Here is a 27,685-nt window from a genome sequence, read left to right as displayed (position 1 = left end):
CTCTCATTGAGACAAATGGTTTGAAGTAAATACTTCCACCAGCACGTATGTGATTAACTATCGACAAAATGACGAGCATGTTGTTTTCTATCTAGAGAGTTTACTGGGACGTTTATCACTGATAGACTGTTTTTGAGGTTAATCTTTAAACAGTTGCTTACCTGCTTTTATTGTTGTTTTTATTCTATCTTTATGAGCAGGGCCCGAAATTAACACTCGCCTATCGCCAAATGCGGTTAAATTTTCCGCTTGGCGAGGACATGTCAGAGGGCTATCCGCCACATGGCGAGTAAATGTTTGTACCAAAATAGTTCTGTTTTCCAGTCTTTATTTTGGTGAAGCTGCAGCTACTTTCTTCTGTTCCTGTCGGAGCCTCGCTGGGGGGGGGGGCCGACATACGCACAAACACTGGCGCACACACCAGACGCCAGCCACCATGTCACTTCTGTTTACTGATAGCTAGCGTTTACCTCAGGCTAATTAATTAGCTAGTAAGTGCCGATTTTTGGCAGCCAGCCTTCCAAAAGAAAGGATGATGAAATTAATTGTTTACCGATCAGCGTCTCCTGCAGCGGGGAGTCAAAGGCAGAGGGACCGCAGTGTTCGATAACGTTAACTTCTTGTCTCATCTGGGGTCTAATAAACAGTAAATTCATCATAATTCAGTGTCCACAAAGCTATTTTCCAATAAACTGTAGCTGTCATATTTCACGGTACCCGTGTGAGTGCGAATTTCATGTCGCGGCTTTCGTCGCTGTTTGTTACTTTGATTGATTGAGTGACAAGTTTACTCGCCCTGTTTATTTGGTTGCTATGACTTGGTGAGTGATGGCGTCCTGTCACTGTTCCAGTTGCTCGCCCTAAAGGGGAGAGAGAGAGGATGACAGTTCGCTTGAGTTCAGTAGAGCACACGGCTCTGCAGAGTCGTGTAATCACGACTTTATGACTTTTCATAAACAGCTGAAGGAGCGGCGGTGTGCCGCTGCTACATGTACGTGGCGGAAACCCTGTTGTGCGTCTGCCCTATTTCTGATACCGTGGCGGCAGATATTTTGCCATGGCGGGCCACACTGCAATCATTAACCGTTGACCGACAAGCAGGAAACGGGAGTCTCACTTCACCTGTCCACATTTTCCGCACTCCGTGTCCGGTGTTGATGTTGTGTGCGTTGTCGGACACATGCAGCCACTTTACAGAAACCGCTTGTCCACAGCGGCCCGCGGCGTGTATGTCCGAGCCCGTCTCCAGCGCCTCCACCTGCAGGTTGTCAGCCGTGTGTCTGCCTGGTTTACTCTCAGTCGGCCGATTTAACTCGCCGCTCCTCACCGATATAGTTTCATGTGTCACGTAGCTCTCCACAAGCAGAAAAAAGAGGAGCTTAAAACACAACTTGCTGGTTCAAAGTTAGGACTAACAAGTTAATTACCAATTAAGAAATAGATTGTATAGCCTATTTACATTTTTATCGTGCAAAAGATGTTTTATTAATATTGGTTTAACTGATAATATTAGGCTAATCGGTCACAAATCCTATTGCAACCCCAACCATCACGTTTTATTATAGACCTAAGTAAAAAAAAAACCTGCAATTTAATATTTTGGCCCGTAAAAAATATGCTTGGCCGCTGGATTCTTTTCATCTACCCGCCAACTTGGCTGGTGAGTCAAAAAGTTAATTTCGGATACTGTTTATGCGAAATTCATCTGTAATTTCCTAATAATTTCCTAGGGAGTTTCTTGGATCTGGCACTAATTATAGAGAAAAAGTTATGAGTGACTTATTTCAGTTAATTAAGTGATGTAGAGTTTAGAAGCACAGGCTTTCCACAGGAAGCTTGCAGAAAGTATAAGTGAACGATCCGAATAATTAAAAAGAACTGGAGAACTTTAGAGCAGAGGGAGTTGTCAGTATATCTAAACTAATGCCTACAGCCTTGTGCTTATCGATACGGGTTCTTATTCAATCAATGTGTTTTGTCCTATTATTTGAGTAAGAAAAAAAAAATCAATGCTGAAAGGAAAAAAAAACAGTAATCTGTGATGAATTATCCCTTCGTCCCAGTTGGGAACACATCCAGAGAGTACTTCTTTTTTTATACCTGATGTTTGTCTGATCAGAGTTTTCCTGCAGAATAAACTGAAGCTGTGGAGGGTTTAAAAGGAACGTCCGTAAAAAGAAAAAAAGGAACATCTGCTGCGCTTCAAAGTCTGCTTTGTGGCGTTCACGACGAGGCTTCAGTTTGTTCCGAGCCTCTGTTCAGACTTTCCAGGAAACGCACAGACGCTGAACGAGGCTTCGACCGAACAAACCGCCTCTCTGATCAGGATGAAAGATTTTTCAGTAGCGTCGGCATCAAAGGCAGGAGGAGAAGCAGCCGCCGCCAGAGCCTGTCACAAGATTAAACCAAATATAAAAACATAAAAACAAAGAATACAACAGGTTGATGTGGCTTTGGTGGAGATGACGAGTTATCCTGCAGAGCAAAGCACTACAGGTCGGAGGTTATAGTCACTTGTGTTTTCTGCTGTGATGAGACCCATCTGACAAAACTAATTACAAATATGAAGAAATATATCAGCCAAAACATGAATAATTAATAAGTAGATAAAAGCGTGAGTAAAAAAAAAATACAACTTGTAGTCTTACATCACATGCTGTGGAAAAAAAAGAAGCTTTGACATGAAACCGTGCAGAAGGAGACATTATGGGTTATAAGTTTGTCTCCCCTGTGGTTGAACAGCTGGAGCCAGGCAGTAATGGTTGTTGGTTAGACCCTCTGAACGAAGGTATGATTGTTAGGGTTGACTCAGTGATGTGAAATGTTCTCATTCATGTTGGAAAAGATGGAGACTGTCCTTGCCCAAAAAACGGCCACATAAGTTGTGGTTCAAGCAGCAATTATGACTCATATTTATGTTTATGGTGGCGGGGCCCTTTAGTGCCCGTAGTAATTATGGCGAGAGCAAAGCAGATAGTAAGGTGACGAAGTTGATTTGGGGTGATTGATAGGTCAAACAAACTTTCACCCAGGAGACTGGGGTTAGTGTCCTGTTTGAGAATAAAAGTAAACTGGGAGATTTTTTTTTTCACATGTAACGTTCCTTGTGATGTGCATAACCTCAAGTCTGAAGGTCTGAAATTAGCTAAGTGGTTTTGTTGCCTAAACATAACCAGACTTCAACCGTAAGTTGAGCTAATAAAGAAACAGACCAGCAGGCCTTGGGCTCCCTGCAGGTCTTGAGCCCCCTGCAGACCTTGATCCTCATGCAGGCCTTGGGCCCCCTGCATGCCTTGGTCCCACTGCAGTTCCTTGGGACCCCTGCAGACCTTGGGCCCCCTGCAGGCCTCTGGCCCCCTGCAGGCCTCTGGCCCCCTGTAGGCCTCTGGCTTCTGCAGGCCTTGGTCCCACTGCAGGCCTTGGGCCCACTGCAGGCCTTGGTCCAACTGCAGACCTCTGGGCCCCGTGGCAGATGCACGTTTTGCCCAGTAGTGATGATGGCATTTGATCTTGCATTATGAGATGTGAATGATTTATTTATTTAGTTTTTAATGTATTGTGTCTTGTATTGAATGTGACACATCCCCCACTGGACTGTATCTCACTCCTGTTATGAACCACTCCTGTGTTTGTTTGCAGCTCTGTTGTTTATGTAATGGAGAGCAAATAACTTTCCTATTGGTGATCTCATGTTTCTGTGCTTCCATCTAACTTCTCCTCATTTCCTCTCCTCCTACAGCCTCGGACACTTCCTCATCTTCTTCCTTGTCCTCGTCCTCCTCCTCGTTTACTCTTGGAGGTTTCGTGGACTTCACTTTCACCCAGGAGCCTCAGGACACAGTAACGGTGCGAGGGGGCGTGTTGCAGCTCGACTGCCAGGCGCAGTCCGATGCAGTGGCAGGACCTCCCATCATCACATGGCGTAAGGACGGCGTGCTGCTGAGTGCAGTGGTGGATGAGCGGCGACGGCAGCTGGCTAACGGCTCGTTGCAGGTGCAGAATGTCGTCCACTCGCGGCACCACCGACCTGATGAGGGCGAATACCAGTGCATCGCCACACTGGATGGACTGGGGAGCATCGTTAGCCGGACCGCCAGGGTCACTGTGGCTGGTAAGTGAAAGCTCTATATTGTATTCTAGGGGTGTTGAAATTAATCATTACATCGATGCATCGTGATGCCGTCGTGGACGATTCTGCATCTATGCAGTGACGGACCATAATCGATTATTGCCTACTGATGTTACTTCTTGATTTTTTCTTTTTGCATTTTGTCTGATGTCTGCTGTGTCAGAAAAAGGGGAGTTCAAATATATCGTACTGCTTGAATTTGTTGATAAAAACATATTATTAAACATATATACATACAATATTGAGGAGGTGAAGCATCGGGATATTGAATTGAATCGTTGACATGATAATCGTAATCTAATCGTAAGACCAGTGAAGATTTACAACCCTATTGTATTCCAACACACAAATGACGTTTTCCTAACAGCACATACAGGTAACTGTTACCTGACTTATGGTTTTATCAGATCTTAGCACAACTTTCAGACTACTTGATTTTATTACACTGTTTGCATCACATAGCCGGTGTTTAAGTTTCACCCCTTGATTAGTTCAGATCCTTCTTTTAACCCTTGTGTTGTCTTCCCGTCGACCATGCAACGTTTTATTTTTCTGGGTCTAAAATTTAAACTATTTGGTTGTTTTTTGCAACACTTTTTTTGACGTTTTTGTCACTTTTGTGATGTTTTTCTGTCGATTTGTTTTTTTGCGCTTTTTATTGGTTTTTTTCCCCAACATTTTTGTCAATTTTTTCAACATTGTTTCATTTATTTTTTCCAATGCTATAAAATTGAATTGAACACCCAAATTCAATGAAAGTAGTGAACTGATCATTTATTTTACTTGTGAAGCGCATTGTATGGAACCATCTACGTTATTCATTTATTTGACAATTTGGTTGAAAGAAACCCAAATTTCTCACTTTTTGAAAACGAGTCAAATTTGACCCAATGACAACAGGAGGGTTAAATCCAAACTTTCTCTTAAAGTAATTATAAACTCCACCTCCTCACATATCAGCTGTGGCATTCCACAGGGCTCAACTGTAGGTCCTCTTAATTTCTGGGTTTAAACAGATTGCTTCCACTTAGCTATATAATGCAACAAAATGTTCCATTTAGCTATATAATGCAACACAATGTTCCACTTAGCTATATAATGCAACAAAATGTGCTGGGTTTTAACCATCATGGTTTCCTAAGAAGAGGAGAGCAGAAGAAGCGATTTCCTTATTCAGATTATGTTCCATGACACCTTGAACTGTCCTTGACATTTACCATGGCGCGCGCACACACACACACACACACACACACACACACACACACACACACACAAACACACACACTTGATATTGCTTAGCTTCCTCTATTTAGTTTAATGTTCCTATTTATTAAATAGAAGCAAAGTAATGTAATAATGTAATTTAGTAAGTGGAGTGTGGCTTTAGATCAATATTGTTTATGGAAGACATTAATAGCCAGAGAGCAACAGAGGCTTAAGTGCATCACCATCACCATCAGTGTGTACTGTCTACACTGTGAAACAATATACAGTATAAGAGGGATTTCAAATCTATATTTAATTCAAAGGAAAAAAGAATGTATATGGTGTCAAAAAATATATCAGACTTATCAAACATTGGACATAATCAATTAGCCACAGATTGCAACAAATTAAGTTTGTGCCCACATCATTCAAGCATTTTTTTTTTCATTTGCACTGATTTAATGATCATTATCAATTATTATTTAATAATAGCATGAAGCTCAACATGAACATCAAGATTTCCTCTCAACTCTAGTAAAGCACAGAGCGGAGTTGAGTTGTCTGCATACTTACATTAACATTTTAATAACATGATATCACTTTAAAAGTAGCTTCCTTGTGGGACTCTGGAATACTGCTGAACAGTGTCCTCACTACTCTGACATTCGAGAATGAGCTGGAGCTTTTCATATCACATATGTAGTCTTCAGTAGATCTCTGGAGCAGCCATCAGCTGAATGTCAACCTGTTGTCATGAACCTTACGTTCATACACAGTAGCTGAGAGAGTTAAGCACTGTTATTTGTAAGCATTCCACAATGACTGCTGCTGTCTAAGAACCCGGCTAGCCATGGAGGGAGGAGGTCGGGGTGAATGGGTGGGTTCATAAAACACAGGACTTTCAAGCCGGCGAGCGAAGTTTGCTTCCCGGGGAAAACAAAAGAAGGAAATGCTTGTTCCTTGGGAGTGTTTTAATCCAAACCACAATCTTTTTTCTAAACTTAGCTAGTCATTTTGGTGCCTAAAGGTAACTTTCATCGCTGCATAACGCTCACTTTTTTTGGCGCCTAAACTTAACCTTAATGTCCACCGAAATGACCGGCAGCTTGCAGTGCCCTGTACCGGGCTCAAAGTCACCTATTTTCGGGAACGGAACCACCAACTACCGCTGATAAGACGGAGCACCATGCGGAGCGCCGTAGCCGGTGTCGCAGAGCTCTGTAGAGGCAAAACACATCTACTAACTGCCGCTGATAGGACCCAGCTGTAACGAAGGTTAGTAGCCGGCGTCACGGAGCTTTGTAGCGGCTTAAAACAACTTGCAACTGTTGCTCTGCGTCTTGGAGCTCGTAGCCGGCCAATGTAGCCGGCCAATGTAGCCGGCGTCACATGACCAGGTGGCGGTCTCCTAGTTTCGTAGGATATCTTACATTTTGGTGTGCATAAATTTTGAATGAGAATGCGTTGCGTTCATTGATGACAAGCTCTTTCCAGTTCAAATGCTGCTGTTGTGAGAACCTTCGCTGCTGCTGCTTCAACTGAAACTGATGACATCTAGTTTATCCATAAAGTATAATAAATCCTTCATTATGTTTGACAATTCAAATTATGATTCCCAAGATCCCTGCAGATGTCTTAAAAGGTATAAGACTGCAGGTCATTATTAGTTTCATTACTCATGAGGATGATTGGTTGTTATGGAAACAAGACAAAGCATTGAAAATAAGCATTACCTGCATCTCTATGGGTAACAGAACGCAGACTGACATCAGAGCAGCCGGCAAAAAACATCCATAAGAAAAGATAATCCCAAAAAGTCTTGGGCCAGACCAGGAATGGAACAGTTCAAGTAAAAAATCTAAACCGTTTAGACGGCTAGTCATGGTTCGGTGCATGTATTTTTCAATTCCTTTTATACTCACAGATTTCAGTCAAAAAGGCTTGTGCAGAAAAACACTTCAAAAAAAGCCTAATACTAATGCAGGCCTTGACACGTTGCTTTGTCTAACATGAGTTGTCTGATCTGTTCTTACGGCATTGATTGTACTAGTTGTTACAGATTAGGTTAAAACGGTGGTTATTAGTCCTCGATTTGATTTGACTTTTGATTTTAAAGTCACGATTCAATTTAATTTCTGAAAAAGGGACAGCAATGCCACAATTAGAGCCACAAATGGCAGAAGAGTACTTTGCAACAACAGTTTGAGTTTCTCAGAGTTTATACGATCTGCTGTTGAATGCATCATTAGTTTCACAAAGTGTACATGAATGCACCATAGAGTCCCATTGGAGCCCACATGCTTTACCATTGTTGTTTGTTAACATAACACGCTCACTGGTAAGACAAAATGTTGACACACTGGTGGCTTCAGGGAAGCACGGGGGATTCTTCAGTTCTGTATCTTCGTCATTTCCGACTCCGGCAGTGGCCATGGAGTCTGGAATAGTCAAGCTGCAGGCTACTGCTAAGCTCACGTTAACCTGTGTCTTTAGCTGCATGCTACAAGCCGGTAAGCTACGGTGTGTGTGTGTTTTTTACACAAGTCAGCGGGGGTGGAGAGGGAAGTAAATACTGGCGGAATCGCTGATTCTGCGTTTGATTTCGATGGTCGAAATGAAAGCTCATTTTGATCGATTTTTTTATTTAAAAAGACACCCCTAGTGGTAATTGTTTGTTGTAATCTCACTTCCGTTGGAGACAGACGATTGGCCAGACACTTCTCGCCATTCTTGATCGACAGCACTGCTGGCAAGCCTTGAAAGTACCTGGACCTTGTATTTGCACATCACAACGCTTCATGTACCGCTAAAGTACAAGTTGTGTTGCTATTACATGAACTGCCTCTCTATTGGTCAGTTGGTCAGTGTAAATTTTGAGTCCATATCCAAACCTGAGCTGAATCATGTGTGTCAAACTGTTTAAACACACACACACACACACACACACACAACAAACAATAGGAAATAATTCACGGTTATCCCAGAATTACCCATAAAATATGAATCAGTTCTACCTGCATGTCATTTCCACACGCACACACACACACACACACACACACACACACACACACACACACTACAAGGCAAAATGCTAATGAACAGCAGAGGCTTAAAATTCAATTAGCAGTCTGTCTGTTTGTGTGTATGTGTGTGTGCTCAGATATGACTGTAAACTGGGAATTAATTAGAAACACTGAACACTCGGATGATAGAAAGAGAGGGAGAGTGAGAAGTAGAGACAGAGAGGGAGAGAGAGAGAGAGAGAGAGAGAGAGAGAGCATGTACGACTGAGGAGAGAAGAAACAGAAAGAATAAAGAGACTGAAGGAAAGCGTTGTGAGCGAGAGACTATTGAAGAATGTACAGAGAGAGAAAAAAGAGAAACAGAAAGAGACTACAGGTGAAGGTTGAGAAAAAAGAGAGCAAAAGAAAAAAGAATTACAAATAAAACACTGACTGGTTTTAGAACGAAAGGTTTTAACTATGAATGTATAAAAAAACAGTTTCAACAAGCCAATAGTGAAGTCAGCTGCAAGTCAGGTATCGACCTTCCTACACAGTGCTGCGGATGAGGGTCTGGGAGAAAAACGTGCTCTGGTTTATTGGCATTTCTTTAACCATTCACAAATGTCTTGGGCGGCGCTAAGCCCCGCACACAATGATGGTGCCTCTGCATAATAGCCTCGGGAAGGAACTTGTTTTGGTGGAACATGTGGACGTTCAAAAGTAGTTTTAGTCGTGCAACAGAAAACTCAGACTGGACAGATAGTCTAGCTAGCTGTCTGGATTTACCCTGCAGAGATCTGAGGAGCAGTTAACCATAGTCCTCACAAATCCACCGGAGGTTAGAACGCAAAAATAAGACAGGAAGCAGCGACAAAGCAAAAATATATAGCTTTATATTCATAGAACGGGAAGCTAATTTCAGCCTAACATTATCACTTTCAGTCTGCTATATCTGTTTATATTCAGTGAGAATTAATGTCAGTTTTTGCCATTTAAAAAAGCAGTATTTTTGTGTAAATGTAAATGTGTTAGCTGCTGATCTCTAGCTAAGGTGTATTAGCCTCCACGTGTTATTTCCCAACCACTCCAAACACATCATCATACTATTATCTTTAAACTCCTAGCTAAAGTTCACAGCGGCGGAGGGAGAGATGGAGCAGCTTTCAGTCCGTCCGTCCGCGATCAGCCGTCAACTCTCTGAGGAGTTAGACAAATCCCGATTAAAGGCAGTGAGGAGGAGTGGGGTTTGACCCACAGAAGTAGATAATAATCGGTCCCACGGCGACGATTCAGAGTAGGAGCGTCCCCAAATCCCTCGGCCTCCCTCGCCTGTTTGATGTGATTTGCATATTATTATCCATCTGACTTATTTTGGTCCGTTTGTCTAATGAGGATGAAAACAGCAGGGAGACAACAGCCTCCGTCCTCATTGCAGTTGAAGACACGGCGTTTTAGTTTAGCTTTTTGTTTTTTTTATATGGAGGTTGCGGGTTTGAATCCTTACGGGCCGCCTACATTCCACACGTAACGTATGCGGAGCGGACGTTCAAACTATGTTTCCACTATAATCAATGAAGCTGGCGACACTGAGCAGAGAGCAGTGCATGGTGGTGCGTATGCTCCGCGGAGCTCCGGATCATAAAGTGTCTATATGTCTTTTAAATGAAACTACCGATATACAGGAAACGACTTAATGACTGTCAGTGAGCGGATTGGCAGTTTCTGATTTTGTTGTTTCCCTCCCCTGCGTCCTCTGATAACAGCTGACAGTAGATTGACGTTTTCACAGCGCTCACAATCCCAAAGCAAGAGCTTTCCGTCTCACCTGTGACTCACACAATCCTACGTGGTGTGTGCGCTGAAGGTGTAGCCGGTTACATTCCAAACGTTCCGCATTCGTTACGCGTTCAATGTAGCCAAAGCATGAAACAGAAAGTTGAAGTGAAAGAATGTTGAGTTCAGGGTCAAAGTTTCTTCCTTTCTTCTTCTGGCCCCTTTTTCTATGTGATGCTCATTGTCTTTCCTAATTCCTCTTCCTCCTCCCATTCCGATGGGTTGAGCCATTCCTCTTCCCCTCTAACTTTCCTTCGTCTTGTTTAGTTTTTTTCTTTTCATTTTGTGTGATCAGAATTTCCTCTTGGACTGAAGATCACAGTAAACTCTCTGCTACCATGGATTCTTGAGGCTGTTCATTCTGTTTTAGTGAATTCAGGCAACGTGTTCTTGAATTAATAAAAAAGAAACATGATGCCAATCGGATTCATGACCTTGTCAACACAAGCTAGCTAGTTAGCGCTAGAGTTTGAGCTGGTAATTTAAAGGACTTTTTTTTTCTGAAAGATTTTCTGTGTACATGCAGATGAATGGCGCCAGTATCTGGAGGTCTGCGTTTACCCGCCGGTAAAACTCAGCTGGGTGACTAGCATTTAGCTTAGCGCAGCGCCATTGAAACCATAGAGACACTGGCTTAGCCTCATCATCCTCCCCAGCTCTGCCCTATTTGTCCAAATATGGTCACTTCTGGTTTCCAAATTACCACGATGGCGTGGCCAAAATGCTAACTCCTGGCTTCAAAACGGCAGTCCACAAACCAATGGGTGATGTCACTGCTGCTACAACCATTATTCTTACAGCAGGTGGCCATAATGTAAACCAGTTATGTTGTTAGGGTTGACATTAACCTTAAAACAATTGTTTTAAGGTGTTAGAATTAGACCGGTGCAGTTACAGTCGAGTGCTTAGTTAGGCCTCCAGAAATGAAACCTAGTCCTCACAAGTCACAAAAACAAGAGTGTGTGTTTTATGTGTGTGCAGCTGCAGGCTGCAGTGTGATCCACACAGAAACAGACAGCAGCAGAACTTATATAAGACATAAGATCCAAATACACATCAGCGTTCCCGTCGCCTCTCATCTGTGTGATGTCACAACGGCTCAAGTGCTCGCCGCCATGAGGACGCACAAAACATGCAACAACACCACGATTCACGAGTCAAACTGAAGCGTTTCTAATGTTACAGAACAGAAAGAGAAAGCTAGTGTTTGTGTTTGTGTGTCGAGGTAAAACAGAGGAAGCAGAAACTGATTCAAGCCAGCATGCAATGGATTTTTTCTGTCTCTTCCCTAGATGAAACGTCCTCATGAGGATTCATATGCTGACAGAAATGTAGAACTCTTGGGATTTAGAAACTTATTCAAAGGTTGTTTTTTTTTTACACAAAGCAAAATGTTCTTTCTCCAAAATAGAATTTTAAATGTGTTTAAAGACACATACATTGCTTATAAAATGTCCCTTGAAAGAAATGAAAGAAAATAAATGACCGCATACGAGAAAGTAAATGACCTCCTTATAGATCCGGGGTTTGATCGGGAGCATGCAGTGGCTTAGGGGTGATGACATGCTAACCCTGAACCGCAGAGTCCCCGTTTTGACTTGGGTCCATTTATTGCATCTCTCTCTCCCCTGTTTTTGCTTTTTCTCTCTACTGTAGCTATTGAATAAAGACATGAAATGTCCACAACAAAAAGGCAACGTCCTGTGCCCAGTTGTCCCTCTTAAAACCTTGGGTAGAAGCAATGCTGTTGGCAAGACTAGCTGCTGTGTCAATGTTAATTTTGTGAATTATTGCCTTAACTACAAAGTGAAACTGTTGGTTGTTATATATTGAATTGCAAGCATTGTGCATTTTAAGCCAGTGTCTGTCCAATGGTGTAAAGCTGGTTTTTTAAAGAGAAATGTCTCTTTATATTGTTTTGATATTCAAAGATAGCTCAGAGAAAGATGAGCTGTGGTCTCTAGGGCTGCAACTTACAGTTCTTTTCATTGTCAAGTCATTTATTTTCTTGATTAATCAATTAGTTGTTTGGTCTATAAAATGTCAGAAAATGGTGAAAAATGTCCATTGATGACAGCCTCAAATGTCTTCCTTTGTCCACAACTTCAAGATATTGACTTTACTTTCACAGAGGATTGAGGAAAATAGAACATATTCGTGTTTAAGACCTTGGAAATGTTAAGGTTTTTTTAACATAAAAAAAATGACAAACTGATTAAACGATTATCAAAATAATTGGTGATTAATTTAATAGAACTAGTGAGAGGTGGTACAGTAGAAGTTGTCGAGACCTACATATACAGTACCTGGGGAGCCTTATGGACAACAAGCTACATTTTAACTCTGAGACAGAGTTGCTGTGCAAAAAATCCCAGCAGCGCCTGTTTTGCCTGCGGAAACGTTCAAAGTTTAATGTGGACAAGACCCCCATGACCATCCTCTATAAATCATGCTTTTGAGGCTTTCTTAACCTTTTCCATTCTCTGCTGGTATGGAAATCTGAACGTTAGGGCCAAAAACTCTGTCTAAAATAGTGAAGAGCCTCAGCATTCAACAAAATAACCTCACTGACCTGTACAATAGACAAGTGATTAAAAAAAATCAAATCCATCCTGTCAGTCAGTGCCCACCACCTCCACTCCCGAGTTTCAGCTACTCCTCTCTGGTTCCCGCTTCCGATTTACCGCAGTCAAGAGCGACAGTACAGACACTCATTATCATCATTAAAACCCGCCATCTCATTCCTGAACTCAGGTATGTAGGTGCTGATGGAATGCCTGGGTCCTGATGTCTAATAATAATGATGTTGATGGAAAGGTAGGGTACCGAAACCCGGTGCTAATACGGCACCGGTGCCTAAATGACCGGTATCTACTAGGGCTGTTGGAACGAATTCCGAAAGTCAGATATAATTCGAATAGTAAAAAAATCAATACTATTTGAATGCTGAAATTACTATTCAAATGTGATTTTTTTTTTTTTTTTATAAATAGGTCGGCTAACACTAGTTAATCTCCCTCTTCTCATGTCACGTCTGACGAACAATAAGTTACGGGAGTGAGAAACACACAGCATTGTGAGCTAACGTTTTTTACCGAGTAACGTTAGTACAGGGGGGAGGAACAGGCTGCGGCTGGAAATCAGAAGAAGGGTGGGAAAAGGTTTTAACATGACTTTAAAAATTGACATCCACCGAGCCAAAATGCTTATGTTATCAATAGTTATCTCGTTCTTGTTTCAAAACTGTGTCGCGAGTTATAGGAACTTAGCTGGGAGGTTCATGGAGAAAGCTAAAGCTAATGTTAGCTTACCTACAGCTGTCAGAGTTAGCTTTGACTTCATTTATTACCTTCTACAGCTGTATTCTCAGTAATGTGACAATCTGCAAGAAACAGGTTGCCTATAAATCACTAAAATAGTAGAGGCAGCACCATTTGGCTTAGTTATCAATGCTGTTAGCATTGTGGCTAACGCTATTGTTACTTAGTTTATGACAAATTGTTTCGGCTGTGCTTTCTAACGTGATGTCATTGTGCTAACCGAGCACCGTTAGCCTTTACAACAGAGTCGCTTCACTACACTTCTTAGATAATGTTCCATTCCAGAGTTCTCTGTTGATTTGTGTTTGTCGCTGTGTGCTAGTGGTGGAAAATGATAGTAAACAGAGAGCCGCATGCCAGAAATGCACTGCGCCGTGACGTAGATCCCCTTCAAGGCCAGGCTGATGTTGGAAGTCCCTCTAGTGGACAGAACGTGTAACAACAACAACATGCTTAAGCTTGTTTTACAGTTCTACGGAGGCGCGACGTGTCGTTAAATTTTTCGAGAGGTGCACATAAGGCTACAGCGTAGAGTCCGGCGTAGATGAAGAGGGTCCCTGCGCCATCGATACTACGCACAACTATCAAAAGGCCTTTATAGTGGCATTGACAATGCATAAGCCTGAGTAGTGTTGTACGATTTATAACAGGCTGCATTTGAGCATTAAATATTTGAATATTATTCGAATTTTAAAAAAAATAACAAATGAAATTTGATTGTTATTATAGAGGAAGACGGACAGCTCTAGTATCTACCGGACCGAAAAGCAACGCGGATTTCGGTGCCTCATTTCGGTACAACTTAAATGCCTGCGCTGCTCTCTGATGCTCCGAAACGGATGTTGGAGGCAACAGAAACATCGCTGCACGTGACGCTAGTTAACACTACATTTGCCAGCAGGTAATGTTAGCCTACCGTTAGCTAGTACCTGGCTTCAACACGGTTAAAGTGCTGACAGCTAAACGGTCTAACGTGTGGCGGTATTTCCCTGTAGAAGATTCCAACACCGGGAACAGTCTGCAGCTGCCGTTGTCAGAAAAACAACACAGATGGTGCGTTCACTTGAAACTATTAAGCCTCGTATCGATATCGGTCCAGGCACCGGCAACGTTTATAAAGATTTGGCACCGGCATCGTAAAAAAAACCAATAACCATACCCAATCATAGTTGATGGTCATGATATTGCAGAAAAGGCAGTTCTAGTTGCTAGGTATTTATTGACTTTTTATTTCTATGGTATTTCTTACTGTGTTTATACAGGCAGCCTGGTCTCATGGCATGACTATTGAGTCGTGGACAGGACACGATAATGTTGTTTTTTTCGTGTGGTGATTATGAATTTTAAAGCATTGTATTTCATTGGGAAGCGTATTTCGTGATCACAGAACGATGACGGTAGCGAGTAGTATTGATAAGGCGAAAGTCCGCGCAGGGAGGTTGGTCGGGTGGTGGATGGGTCAAACAAAACAGGACTTTCAGCCCGGAGACCGGGGATGGCGTCCCGCGTGTTGCAGTTCCTTTCCTCGTTATTCTCTTCCTAACCACAACCGTCCCGCTGTTGTCGGCGTGTCCCACGTGTGACGGTTCCTTTCCCCGTTCTTCTTTTCCTAACCACAACCGTCCCGTTGTTGTGGCGTTTCATTTCCCCATTGTTGTGTGCCCCTGCGCCTGGGGATCGCGTCCCGCGAGTGGCGGCCCGTCCCGTTGTTGTGGCCGGCATGTGACGTTTTGTTTCCCCATTGTTGTGTGCCCCTGTGCCAGGGGATGCACCCGGGGATTGCGTCCCGCGAGTGGCGGCCCGTCCCGTTGTTGCGTCCCCCAGAGCAGGTTCGAAAATCGTGACCTGTACACGTTCAAAATTCGTGACGTGTAAACGAAATAAACGTCAAAATCGTGACCTGTAAACGAATCAATAAATCAAAATAACGTGACTATTTCACGACTTGATACAGGGCATTAGGGTCCGTTTTAGTCTTATAATTGATTGTTGTCGTTTAGACTTGTAGGGATTGGTTGTATTTTTATTTGTGTTGGTACTTGTTGCACAGATTTATAGGTGATTGATGATGTTTTTTATAGATCTGGATTCATGTATCTGGATTTTATTGCACAAAGTTGAAGTTAAACTTATCGATTAATCTTTGCAGCTCTAGTGGTCTCATTCTCTTTCTTTCTGAGAGTGCTATGTGAAGGTCAAAATCTATCTCTGTTAAGTAGGGGTGTGGTTAGCTTAGACTGGAAACAGCTAGCCTGGCTCCGTCCAAAGTAAATAAATACGCCCACCAATGTTTTCCAAAGCTCACACATTAACATTTTCTATATCTCAGAAATGGGAAAACAAGTTGTTGTCGTTGTATTTATTTATTTGTTGGATCGATTGTGTTACAGTGTCTGTGTTGTTTCTGAGTTTTGGCACACTCCTGAGACACACCAATATTGTCCTGGAATGTGTTAGCCTGTGTGTTAGTGTTATTTATGGTCCGCTGTGACCTGTCTGAATTGTGTCCTTTTCTTATTTTGTGACTGTGTATGTGCAACTAAACCGGTTTCCCCTCTGGAGATGAACGAAATGATCGAATCACAATCTACGTGCTGGAAATATTTCTTTCCTCCTCCACCTTTCCACCTGAGTAGTGTCTTCCTGGAATCTTGTTGTCTTCACTGCACAGAACCAGGGGGATGGATAAACTGTTGTCGTATTGATTATGATGGAGCAGTGACCCCCCTAAAAAGTGTAGAGTAGAGTGTATGTCAACCCAACTGTCACAGGGTTCAGAAGAGGGTGGCAAGAATAACAGAATATTTCAAATATTTCGGCATGAAAATATTCACATTTAATCATTTAAACCAGTTCAAACTTAACTGTAAAATCTCAGTACGTCAACACAGAGGAAGGAAATAAGCTTCTCTTTATTAAATTCTTGACATTCCTGCAGAGTCTAGTTAATCTGCCCAGAGGCCCCGGCCCGGCAGCCATGTTGAAATTAAAATACAACCATGAAGCATGAAGCTTCTGATGGAAATACCAGGCTTCTCAGTGCGAGGCTGCATGGCATCAGCAGGGCGGCGTGTTTAGGTGGCTACAGGCTGCTTGTTGTTGAAGTGAATGTGATCAGACAGGAGACGGCGTGCGTCCTAAACACAGCAGGCTGGACACTGCCCGTCCACACTGTCCCCGTCTCTCTGTCTGACTTTCATCTGTCGTCCCGCTGTTCAGAATCTAACTCTGTTTCTCACATGCTGGGCCTCGCTTCTCTTCCTGTTCCATTTTTCTCCATTATTCTCTTCTTCTCTAACCTGAAAAACCTTTACCGTCTGCTCGCCTCTTCTTCTTCACCCCTGCTGCCACTGTGTGTCTTTTGTTTCTGACACAGAAGCCCTATTATATACAGTACACCGGCACTAACAACAGAACCACCGCTAAGGAAAAATCCAGCACGTAGACGGCTCTTTAGGATACGGGAAAGAAGAGATTTAATATCACCACTAATTTTAAATAGAATTTAGCAACAAAACAATATGCTGAGGGACAGGTGGCGCTTCTAGGGTGGGGGGGCAAGGGTGGCCAGTTCCCCCGCAATATTAAGTCTCAACCCCCCTCTGGCCCCCTTAATTGAGGCAAATATTCTCATAAATTTTTAACCCCACCTTTATCCTCAAAGAGGTGATATTATTTATGTAGTGTTAAAAAAAAAGTAGATTAACACTCAATGAGTATTCTTATGTTTTATTGTTATATGTGTATCGTTAGTCTTTTGTAGAACCAAATCTATGGTGGTATGTAACACCTGTGCTTAATCTATTTAGTAATCACATTTTATCCATTCGAACATGGTCCAGAACTGCTAGAGCGGTAACCATTCCAAATTTTGCTGTACAGTTAATTGTCTAAGAAATAATAATTCTAAAAAAAAATAATTGTGATTAACCACAAATTAATGTTTTAAATGAATTCCAGGTACATCTTTTGGTTATATCACGGTTATGTGACCCAAATAATGTAGTAACACAGCCTCTGAAGTAAACATTACTATAAAACATTGTATTTTTTTTCTTCAACTAAACATAAAACTGACAATTACCATTAACAGTCATACCCCTTAGGACCTTAGCTAATATCAGCAATTCATTGCGGTCAAACAAAGAAATGGGGATTTTGTTAAAAAAAATAAAAAATGTAAATAATTTGACAATTGTGTAATTATTGTCACAGGCCTAACGACTGGCACCGCTGAGGGAACATTACTACATTTTTAATAACCCCTCCCCCTCTGGACTCCCCCCAGGTCCGCTGAAGGTGGTCATCCCCACCGAGTCCGTTTCCTCGTACTTGGGCGACACCGCCCTGCTGCGCTGTGAGGTCTCGGGCGACCCGACGCCCGTCATCCGCTGGCAGAAAAACCGGGAGGACCTACCACTGACCTTTGACCCCGACTCCCGCATGGCGGTGCTGCCGTCAGGATCGCTTCAGGTCAGCCGCGTCCAGCCGCCAGACTCAGCCACGTACCGCTGTCTAGCCGACAACCCCAGCAGCACCCGGACGGGGACGGACGCCGAGCTCCGAGTGCTCCCAGGTAAATGATCCAACAGTGATGTACTGCAACACTTGGTGGCTCTCTCGGTTTACTGATCCATTAGGTAGTGGTGGAATGCAAGGGTGTAGGTTTAGTTTCAACATTATAACCAATGGGGTCTGGAGGTCATCCTCCAAAACCTTTTGAGCATCAAACACTTCATTTCCTGTGTCTGAAATCATTGAAAAACAATAAATCCACTGTATATACAGTATATGTATATATATATACATATCCCTTGCATCCCCTGGGGATGCCTATGGTGGAATGTTCTGAAGTACATTTACTTGAGTAGCATTCTTGAGTACAAATTTGAGATACTTGTCTTGTTATTCCACTTTCTACTTCTGCTCCGTTACATTTTAGAGAGATATATTGTACTTTTTACCTCACTACAACTATCTTACAGCTTTAGTTGCTAGTTACTTTATATGTAATGAAATGAATCATTAATTCAACTTCCCAAGTACAGCTGAAAGGATTTGTCGATCAATCAAATAGTCGATTGACAAAAGAAGGTCTCTTGTTTCAGAATTTCTACAAACCAAACAATCCATTGAATAGTCAAGAAAATAATTAGCAGATTAATCCATAATGAAGATGATCATTAGTTGTAGTCCGATATAAAATGGTTCAAAATGAGCCTCACCTCAACCAACTAATGTACAACAGTAAAATTCTGCTTTTACATTAATCCATGAGTAATAATAATCTAAATATATAATAGTATACATTTTCCTGATTATTAGCGTTGGGTATTGTTTGGGGTTCTTTCCGGTACCGGTGCTACTATTTAAATGGTAACCCTTATATACAACCCTGACTCCGGAAGTGTCCATGGTGTTTCAAAGTGCAGCTAGTCTCCTCTGTGTCTTTAGCTGCAGACTGTTGGACGTTCCGGTGTTGGAATCCTTTCAAGGGAAATACAGCCACATTTTAACAATCATTTGTCACGTGCAGTGTTGTTTCTGTTGATTGTAAAAGTGGCACAGAAATGAGGCGGCAAAATCTGTGTTGTTATTCGGTCCGGTAGATACATGGATGTATTATAAGACCTGGATGCAACGTTAATGGCGTAGCCCCTTTTATTCCTTTGAAACTATTTTGCGGATGTGCCACTGAGAAAGGTGCATCCGTAAAAAAGTTTCTAAACTTCCAGGGGTACTTCTGTGATATGCGTCCATTGAATATGCAAAGTAGTGTTTTTCCCGCTGGCCCTGCCCACGAGTTCCCGCTCTGCAACACAGGTCACAGGTTTTTAAATCACTTTTCTCGGCTTGAGGGACATTTTTCAAAACTGACATTGTTTGCAGTTCAAGGTGTCGTGGAAGCAGTTTTTACAATGGTGGCCTTTTGGGAAAGTTCTTGTCTGGGTCGCAGAGGCGTTATTATGGGACCCACTACAGTGGGTTAGGGTTACGCACTACTATTGGTCAGGCGTCCATGCTCGTGCGAGGTAACGGAATCCGATTTGTTCAGGTCCTATCCCCTGACCAATTAGCTATTCCAACCTTAACTACACGAGGTCAATGCTTAACCTCCAACAATCAGGCTGCTTCATAGGGTGGGTCTTGCCTAGAACTTCAGTGGGATCCATAAAAATGCGTCGCAGAGCGATTTTTCATTGCAATACCGCCAGTGGCCACTGGACCAAATCAGTGGGAAGGCTGTATGTAGGGGCCTGGGCAGATACCAATCGTAGAAGAACCGGTGTTGGCACCTGGTTTTGGTAACTAACCCTACTGATTATAATTGCATACCTTTACTGACGTAACATTGTAAATGCAGGACTTTTAATTGAGTATAATTACTGTGTGGTATTATATACTAGTAGTATAAGGCTAATCTTACCTTATCTTAGTACTTTTACTTAAGTAAAGGGTCTGAATTCTTTCTCCACCACTGACACAATACATGTTCATTTGAACAGATGCTCCCAATCTGTCAATAAGTCGACCTGCCTTAAAGAGTTACTGAGCCTGAAATCAATTCATTTATCTGGTTTTAGTTGATAGTTTTGGCCTCCCACAATAGTGTACATGTAGATGTAGTTTTTTAGTAGTAGTTTTTTAGTTGTAGTCTTTCTGCCGTAATAAACCTAACTTTGAACTTCTGGCATCACATATTGTACACATTTGAGGTATTATTTGTGTTATCAACCTCCAGAAGCCAATTTAGATTCCCAGTCTTGCTATAGCGAAGTACTGCACCAGCAGTTTTACCTAATGGTGAGGGCTACTTTTCCTGCAGTCATCATTTTGTCAGGTCCTCATTTTTTTATTAATTTCCTCCCAGTGCTGGATGTCTCATTTGAAAATGAAATGTGATGTAATGAATATAAAGAGTGTAAGATGTGATTTTAATAATGTTTCTGAGAGGAAGCAGCTTCTCGTCAGTCTGCAGGGAGTCTGTCAGCCGCTCCTCACCGTCCAATTAGAAGAGTCCGCACACTGTCCACTTCATCACTCAGATAACAGCCTGGGTTAGCTCTCTCTTGCTGGTGAAACACCACTTTGACTCGAGCTCATCAAGTGTTCCTGCGCTCCGTCCCAGCGGAGGGCTCCCTGGGGCCTGAGGGCCGGCCTATAGCACCATCATCACGTACTTTACATTTCAAAGTCCACTCCCATTTTTCATCCCTACTCGCTACCACAATCCAAATAGGATAACAAACAATATCACATGCATGAGTGAGTAAATAAACAAAATATATATTTGAAAAGTAGATCATTAAAACTGAGTATTTCAAAAGTAACACAATTTAATTAGAATAAAATATAAATAAATTTAAAAATAAAAATACATAAGAAATACAAGAAATACAATAAATAAATGAATGTAATTTATTAAAAATCACATGGCAGTAAAACAATGCATAATCAAACCAAATCGTAAAAAGAAGTACTAAAAAGTACAGTATGTATTATAACATAACAACCAAATAAGATAAATATTAAAATCCCTCTCCCTTCCCCTCGTCTTTGTGCTGCTCTATGCCTAATGCCATCCTTACACCAAACAACTTGTCCACCGTCGCAGACTAAGTTCCAATATGGAAATGAAATCCTGAGAGTCTTGCTAGAGTCGGGCCATACTCCCGTCGCCTCAATCGTTTGGTGTGAGGTGGTCATAGAACTCAGTCTTTTTCTGTCTTGATGTTCCGACAAAATCAAGTGTTTGATATTATCCTAAGTTTTAAGTCTTGGTAGTGAAGTTAAATCACGTGAACATTGTCAACAACCAATGGGTGCGCTCTCTCCAGCACCAAACAGGAAGCAGCAAACGGCTAGAGCCAGTGTTGTTCATGGTTGCTATGGCGCCGCACTAAGCTTAATGCTAAAGAGGGAAAGTTGAGGATTGACGGAGTGATTAGCGCAACAACTGAAAAGCCCCGTTGTTAAACGTGGGGGTATACTCGCCGCAGCCGACCTGTTTAGCGCCAGTGTGACGTCATGGGAGCGCCATAACTATTTATAATCGCGCGTGGTGGCACTAGAGTGACTGCAAGTCTGTCTGGTAAACTTACCGGGTTAAGATGAGCTCTTTTATGGTGAATGAAAGGCTTGATCCGACGAAGTAGGTCATCGAATCAGATCGAAGCATTGACGGCAATGCTACTGCCAGTTCTGCTGTTGTTTACCTTTTTCTTCTTCTTCTACTCCGTAGAAAGAGCAACGTCAGTAGCCTTTGCTCATTAGCGCCACTGCTGTTCAGGAGAAGACTGCAGCTAGTGCCGCGAGCACCAGAGCAGGTATAAATAGTCACAGCGATCTCATGACGTAACATTTGTACGCGCCAGCTGGGCTGCGTCAGGTATATAATCACCTTTACTCTGCTCCTCACCACAGGGCTTCTCAGGTGCTGCGAGCAAATCACTCTGCCCAAGTAGCAGAAGTAGCAGTGCTTCGCCTTCTGAGAATATAGTTCCCAGTTTGTACACGCTGTAACTGTACAAATCACAACATGTAAATAGGAAACTGTTGGTGTTATATTGTCACTTATTGGGAGCAGTAGGCTAGTTGGAGCCGGTTACCTCCAGGATCTGTGCTAAGCTAGGCTAGCGTTTGATGCACGGAGATGAGAAGGGTATGTATGGACTTATCTAACTCTGGGGGATTCGGGGAATAAGTTAAAGTCCCAATAAGTCGGCTTGTTCCTTTAAAGTTATATGTGAGATGATTGTCTTTAGATGTGAGATGGTGTCAGACTTTAGTCTTTTCAAATGCTGTTCAAAGTCTTCTAATGTATGCTAGGCATAACATTTCCTAAAAGTGTTTGACTCTGGGGAAGACGGAGAACAAGAGAACATTGCCTTTTGCTTCCTTCTGAGGCTTCAGAGAATCTTTCAAACATTTCTTGAAAGCCAGAGAGTTCCCTGTGTTTCCTTTGATCTGTAAGAAGTTTTAACGTTCAGATGGATTAAGTTTGAATGATTCTGACTCCATAAAGATCTTCAAAACTTTATACAACTAAACTCTCAATTTATGTTTAGAGGGAAATGTATTTTGTCCTGGATTGATTTAAATATTAATATATTTTTAATCAGTTTTGTTAATTGGGCTTTTATTTAGCCAAGCACAATATACATTGTTGACCATGAAATTGTCAGAAATAATTTCTGTCAAATAAGTTACATTACCTTTACGGTATGTGGACCAATCACGCTTACTGCCGTGTGTAGTTGTTTCCAAACACAACATTAACCACGTGTTTAAAACTGCCGTGATTTCACCCAGTGGAGTTTAATGTCCATCCAAACATTGAAGAGCTCCAAATGGGAGAAATGAACCAATCACAACTCTTCAGGAAACCTTTTGTAAAGACTGGCGGAAATAGTCTCTGAACACAACATATGGCTGTATGTCACAACGTGAGTCTGACGCTGGTACGAGGACGTGTTGAAACAAACGTGACCTCAGAGAATTCATGTTTCCCTCAAAACGTAATTGAGAATGCAGTTTAGTTGTATGGGAACGTCATTTTTTTGGAGACAGGGTTGGCATTAGTGTGTGTGTGTGCGTGTATGTGTGTGTGTGTGTGTGTGCGTGCGTGCGTGCGTGCGTATGGGGAAGGTAATTTTTTAGGATACAGGGTTGGCATTGGTGTGTAGTGTGTGTGTGTGTGTGTGTGTGTGTGTGTGTGTGTTCTTCTTCCTCATTGTGATGCGAGTGCCATCAGTGTGTCATCTGATTTGCTGACAGCCTCCTTTGGTGGCGTGTCTGTGAAAACATTAAAGGAGTCACACTGTCGTTCAGTGATTATCTCTGTGATCCCTCGCTCTTTACTCTTCTCTGTGACCAAGCCAAACAAATCTGCTGCGTGGACGCTTCTCCTACTTCTTCTTCTTCTTCTTCTTTTGTCTCCCTGTGTTCACTGCTCACGTTTCTGCTGACTATCTTGTGTTTGTTTCTGTTTCTTTAGTTTTTTGTTTCTGAATTTAGAGGTCGTACAGCTTTACATCTTATTGTGTGTGTGTGTGTGTGTGTGTGTGTGTGTGTGTGTGTGTGTGTGTGTGTGTGTGTGTGTGTGTGTGTGTGTGTGTATCAGTGCTGTGGGGTGTGTTGTAATTTCCTGTCTGCTGATGGAAATCGTCTCGTCGTTCTTTGAGAACCCACCAGCCCCCGGGCCAACCTGAGGGTGAACACAACCTGACCCACTGCAGGAGAGTGTGTGTGTGTGTGTGTGTGTGTGTGTGTGTGTGTGTGTGTGTGTGTGTGTGTGTGTGTGTGTGTGTGTGTGTGTGTGTGTGTGTCCTCAGGCCTCAGTTTTTCTTAGTTGGGATCTGATAGAATATCTGATTTTGAAAACACATGAAAGTTTCGACCCTATGTCAACTTTTTAAGAAGCCAATTCTGAGTTAGTTTTGGTATTCAAACAGCCATTACACTACTGGTAAGTGCATGTTAAGGGAGAGGGAAGAGGGGGTTGACTAACCGATTCCGAAACGAGATCGAGAACTTAGAAATAAAGTGGTCTTCCTCCAGTCTCGAGACCAAGACAAACTCTAGGAGACTCTCCTTCCAGGAAAAACTACAGCATCAGTCCGTCCAGCAAATGCCCTCAAACAACATACGTTTATGTTAAAGTAACAAAGCCACCTAGCGGCTGCAGTAATTATGACTTTTGTCCATGAGGAGCAAAGGAGGAAGTAGTGTGATGTTGTTATAGCGACAAGCTCCACGTAGCTTGGAGGTCTGGTGGATGGATGAGTCAACAAAACATTGGACTTTAACATTGGAGAACACTGTTCATTTCCTGTGGCCTACCAACAGGAGACGTTGGTTTCTTTGCCCCATGACTGATGTTATTCCATAAACACGTGGTTATTACTGTTACCATGATGACAAAGACCCTCTAACCTTAACCAAGTAGTTATTTTAACTAGGATTGGGCATCGACAACCGATTCCTTCTTGGAATCGTTTCAAAAATTACGATTCCAGTAGAATCGTTTCTTTATTGGAATCGTTGGGAGGATTTGGTTTCAAATCCGATCATCGCTTCCCAATTTAATATGCGCAAGTTTTGGTTTCCGTAGCGGCCAGGTGCTTGTCGTGTTACAGCCGTGGAGCACAGTAAGCGGCGCGCTAGTGTGGCTTTATTTTACTTTGAAAAAGCCCTGTCCAACTGCAAACCACCATTGAATCAAAATAAACCTTTCCTCTTATTTGTGAATATACGCATGTGACCCGTTTCAACTCCACCCGTCAACGAATCAGAATCAAGAATCGATAAGAACCAGAATCAAAAGGAAGAATCGCAATTGGAATCAGAATTGTTAAAATCCAAATGGTGCCCAACCCTAATTTCAACCCAAACTAACCTCTAACCAAATTGCTGTTGTGCCGAAACCTTACCAAATCTTAACCATAGCCGTGTGAGCATAGTTGTGTAAGATCAGAAGACCATTTTTAAGACGTGATACTCACTGGTTTCTCTGTATCTACAGTATAAGGCTCTTATTGGAAAACTGCCATCTTACCTTACAGATCTTCTCTGTTACTCAGAGGGTCATTATCAGATTCACTCTGCTGACTGGCTTTTACTTCATGTTCCACGACCTTGGTCTGAACTTGGTTAAACTGCTTTTAGTTTTAGTGCACCCGACTCCTGGAACAAATTACAGCACTTTCTTAAAATCAACTCAATCGTGCGTCTTGGACAATTTAGAAATCTGGTTCTAAACCTGCAAACTTCTACTTGTAACTGCTTTACATAATTATATTTTCTTTTGCGTCCCTATTATCCAAATTTTTGTATCAAACCATTTTCCAATTCTGAATGTTTTATTGCCTTTCTATATTCCTTATGATTGTACTTTCTGTGTTGTTGTTCTGTTTTTGTCTTTTTAATCGGACTCGATGACGTTGAAAATGAGGTTCGCCCCTCAATGATCTCTCGAGGAGAAATAAAGGTTGAATGTTTTCTTTGTTGGAAACGGTAATGTGAGCCTGGCTTATCACCCAACATCAGTGTTGGACTTCACTGATGCTCTTGTGGCTGAATTGGAGCAAATCCCTGCAGCCCGATTCTGGTGGAAGATCTGTTGGAAAGCCTGAAACCAGACGAGTGGAGGCTGCCAATATAGAGGCCTGTTCCGCTATTATATGTGGCTGCAACGTTTGTGTGTCCACATGTGTTTGTGTAGTGTATCTCAGAATATGGACCATGTTACAGCTTCTCACTTCCTCCTCTCTGTCTCTCTCTCTCTCTCCCTCTCTCTCTCAGAGCCCGGGGTGAGCAGGAACCTCCAGTTCCTCCAGCGTCCCTCCAGAGTAACGGTTCTGCTGGGAACCGACGCCGTGCTGGAATGTTCCGCCTCCGGATACCCGACTCCAAGCATCCAGTGGAGGAGAGGAGAGGAACTGATCCAGAGCTGGTCTGTCAAACTGTCTAACTGTCTGTTTGTTCATATTACACATTGCCCTAAATAAAATAATAATCAATGTTTAACCCACGTGATAACCAACAGTATCTACTCAAAGTATAGTTTTGCCCATTAGATCCCCACATGTATCCCAGCAGGGCCCAGTCACTAGTATAAGTCCAGTAATTATATTTTAAATGTTTCTTCTTGTCAATGAATGCCACAACCAACAATGAAAGTATCCAACTAACAATGACCCACACTGTTGCACTGGGTGTCATTTTCCTCCATTCCAACTGACACACAGACACTCACGCACCGTCCTGCTGAAATACTCACTAGACTAGAGCAGTGGTTCCCAAAGTTTTTGGTCTGATGTCCCCCCCACGGCGCTGTCAGAAAAACTCACGTACCTCTTCATTAACTCCCAATGTACAGTGGTGCTCATAAGTTTATGAACCCATGCTAAAGTTGACTAAAAAGAGGAATAAAAAAAATCATCTTTTGGAAATCGATTGAAAAACAAATTAGGAAAAATCCCCAAATCCGTTAATAAATAAATATCCTTAAAGTATCCTTAATAAATCCTTAAAATACAGGGGGCATAAGTCAGCACACCCCTAGGTTAAATTCCCATAGAGGCAGGCAGATTATTATTTTTAAAGGCCAGTTATTTCATGGATCCAGGATACTATGCATCCTGATGAAGTTTCCTTGGCCTTAAAATAGCCCCCCCACATCATCACATACCCTTCACCATACCTCGAGATTGGAATGGGGTACTTTCCATAAAATCATCTCTCTATCATCTCTTTATCAGGATGCAAAGTATCCAGGATACTATGCATCCTGATACAGTTCCCTTGGCCTTTGGAATTAAAATAGCCCCCCCACATCATCACATACCCTTGACCATACCTCGAGATTGGCATGGTTTTATTTCAGTTAGACTAATAGCTGGTTTGATTTGCACTGAGAGATGATTTTATGGAAAGTACCCCATGCCAATCTCTAGGTATGGTGAAGGGTATGTGATGAAAAATGTTTCTTTTATGTAAGTTATCAACTGATCAAACAAACATGCTAAAAGCAAACGGCCTCGCTCTTCCTTTCCTCTGTAGGAATAAGAAGTACTCTCTGCTGGTGGGCAGCAATCTGATCATCAGGAGTGTCACCGACGACGACTCTGGCAGTTACAGCTGTACAGCGGCCAACAAGAACCACAACATCACTGCGCACACAGAGCTGAGTGTACTAGGTAAGCCAACACACATGTATTTTTGGGGGCATTTTCGCCTTTATTTTGATAGCGACAGAAGCGAGGTGACAGGAAATGAGAGGAAAGAGAGAAAAGAGGGGACATCCTGCATCAAAGGTCCCCAGCTAGACTCGCATCTGGGATGTTGCCTTTACGTGCTTGACGTCTTAAAACCCTAGTAGGACACCCCCTTATTCTAAAATCAACCCTAAAGCTATCTAAACCCTCTGAAAAAGGCACAGACTAAATGTCCTCACTCTCCAAACTCCTGGTCCTCACAAGGATATAAGTAAAAGAACACACACACGCACACACACACACACACACACACACACACACACACACACACACCTCAGTGCTCACAGTTATGCGAAAAAAAAAGATGAAAGAATGAAACTGTGTCACTTCTCAAAGCTCCCGAGGGAGAAACAAAAAAAAATCCTAGAAACTGTTGTAAAAAAAAGACCCCAAAAAAAGAAGTGTGTTCCCCTC

At 42.3% G+C, this 27,685-nt stretch overlaps 1 protein-coding gene across 4 annotated transcripts in view; it reads left to right on the top strand.

Annotated features, from left to right (window-relative positions):
• dcc (DCC netrin 1 receptor) overlaps window positions 1-27,685 on the top strand; it is a 338,290-nt gene that overhangs the window by 101,119 nt on the left and 209,486 nt on the right. For all 4 annotated transcript variants that reach the window (XM_039780568.1, XM_039780567.1, XM_039780566.1 and 1 more), the window contains exons 2-5: window positions 3,740-4,111; window positions 17,782-18,069; window positions 25,797-25,947; window positions 27,057-27,193. In XM_039780568.1, the coding sequence (XP_039636502.1) occupies window positions 3,740-4,111; window positions 17,782-18,069; window positions 25,797-25,947; window positions 27,057-27,193 (948 nt within the window). The remainder of the gene's footprint in view (window positions 1-3,739; window positions 4,112-17,781; window positions 18,070-25,796; window positions 25,948-27,056; window positions 27,194-27,685) is intronic.

Source organism: Perca fluviatilis, chromosome 17 (assembly GCF_010015445.1).
Source record: "Perca fluviatilis chromosome 17, GENO_Pfluv_1.0, whole genome shotgun sequence".
NCBI classification, from domain to species: domain Eukaryota; kingdom Metazoa; phylum Chordata; class Actinopteri; order Perciformes; family Percidae; genus Perca; species Perca fluviatilis.
This window is presented reverse-complemented; position numbering and strand designations above follow the sequence as displayed.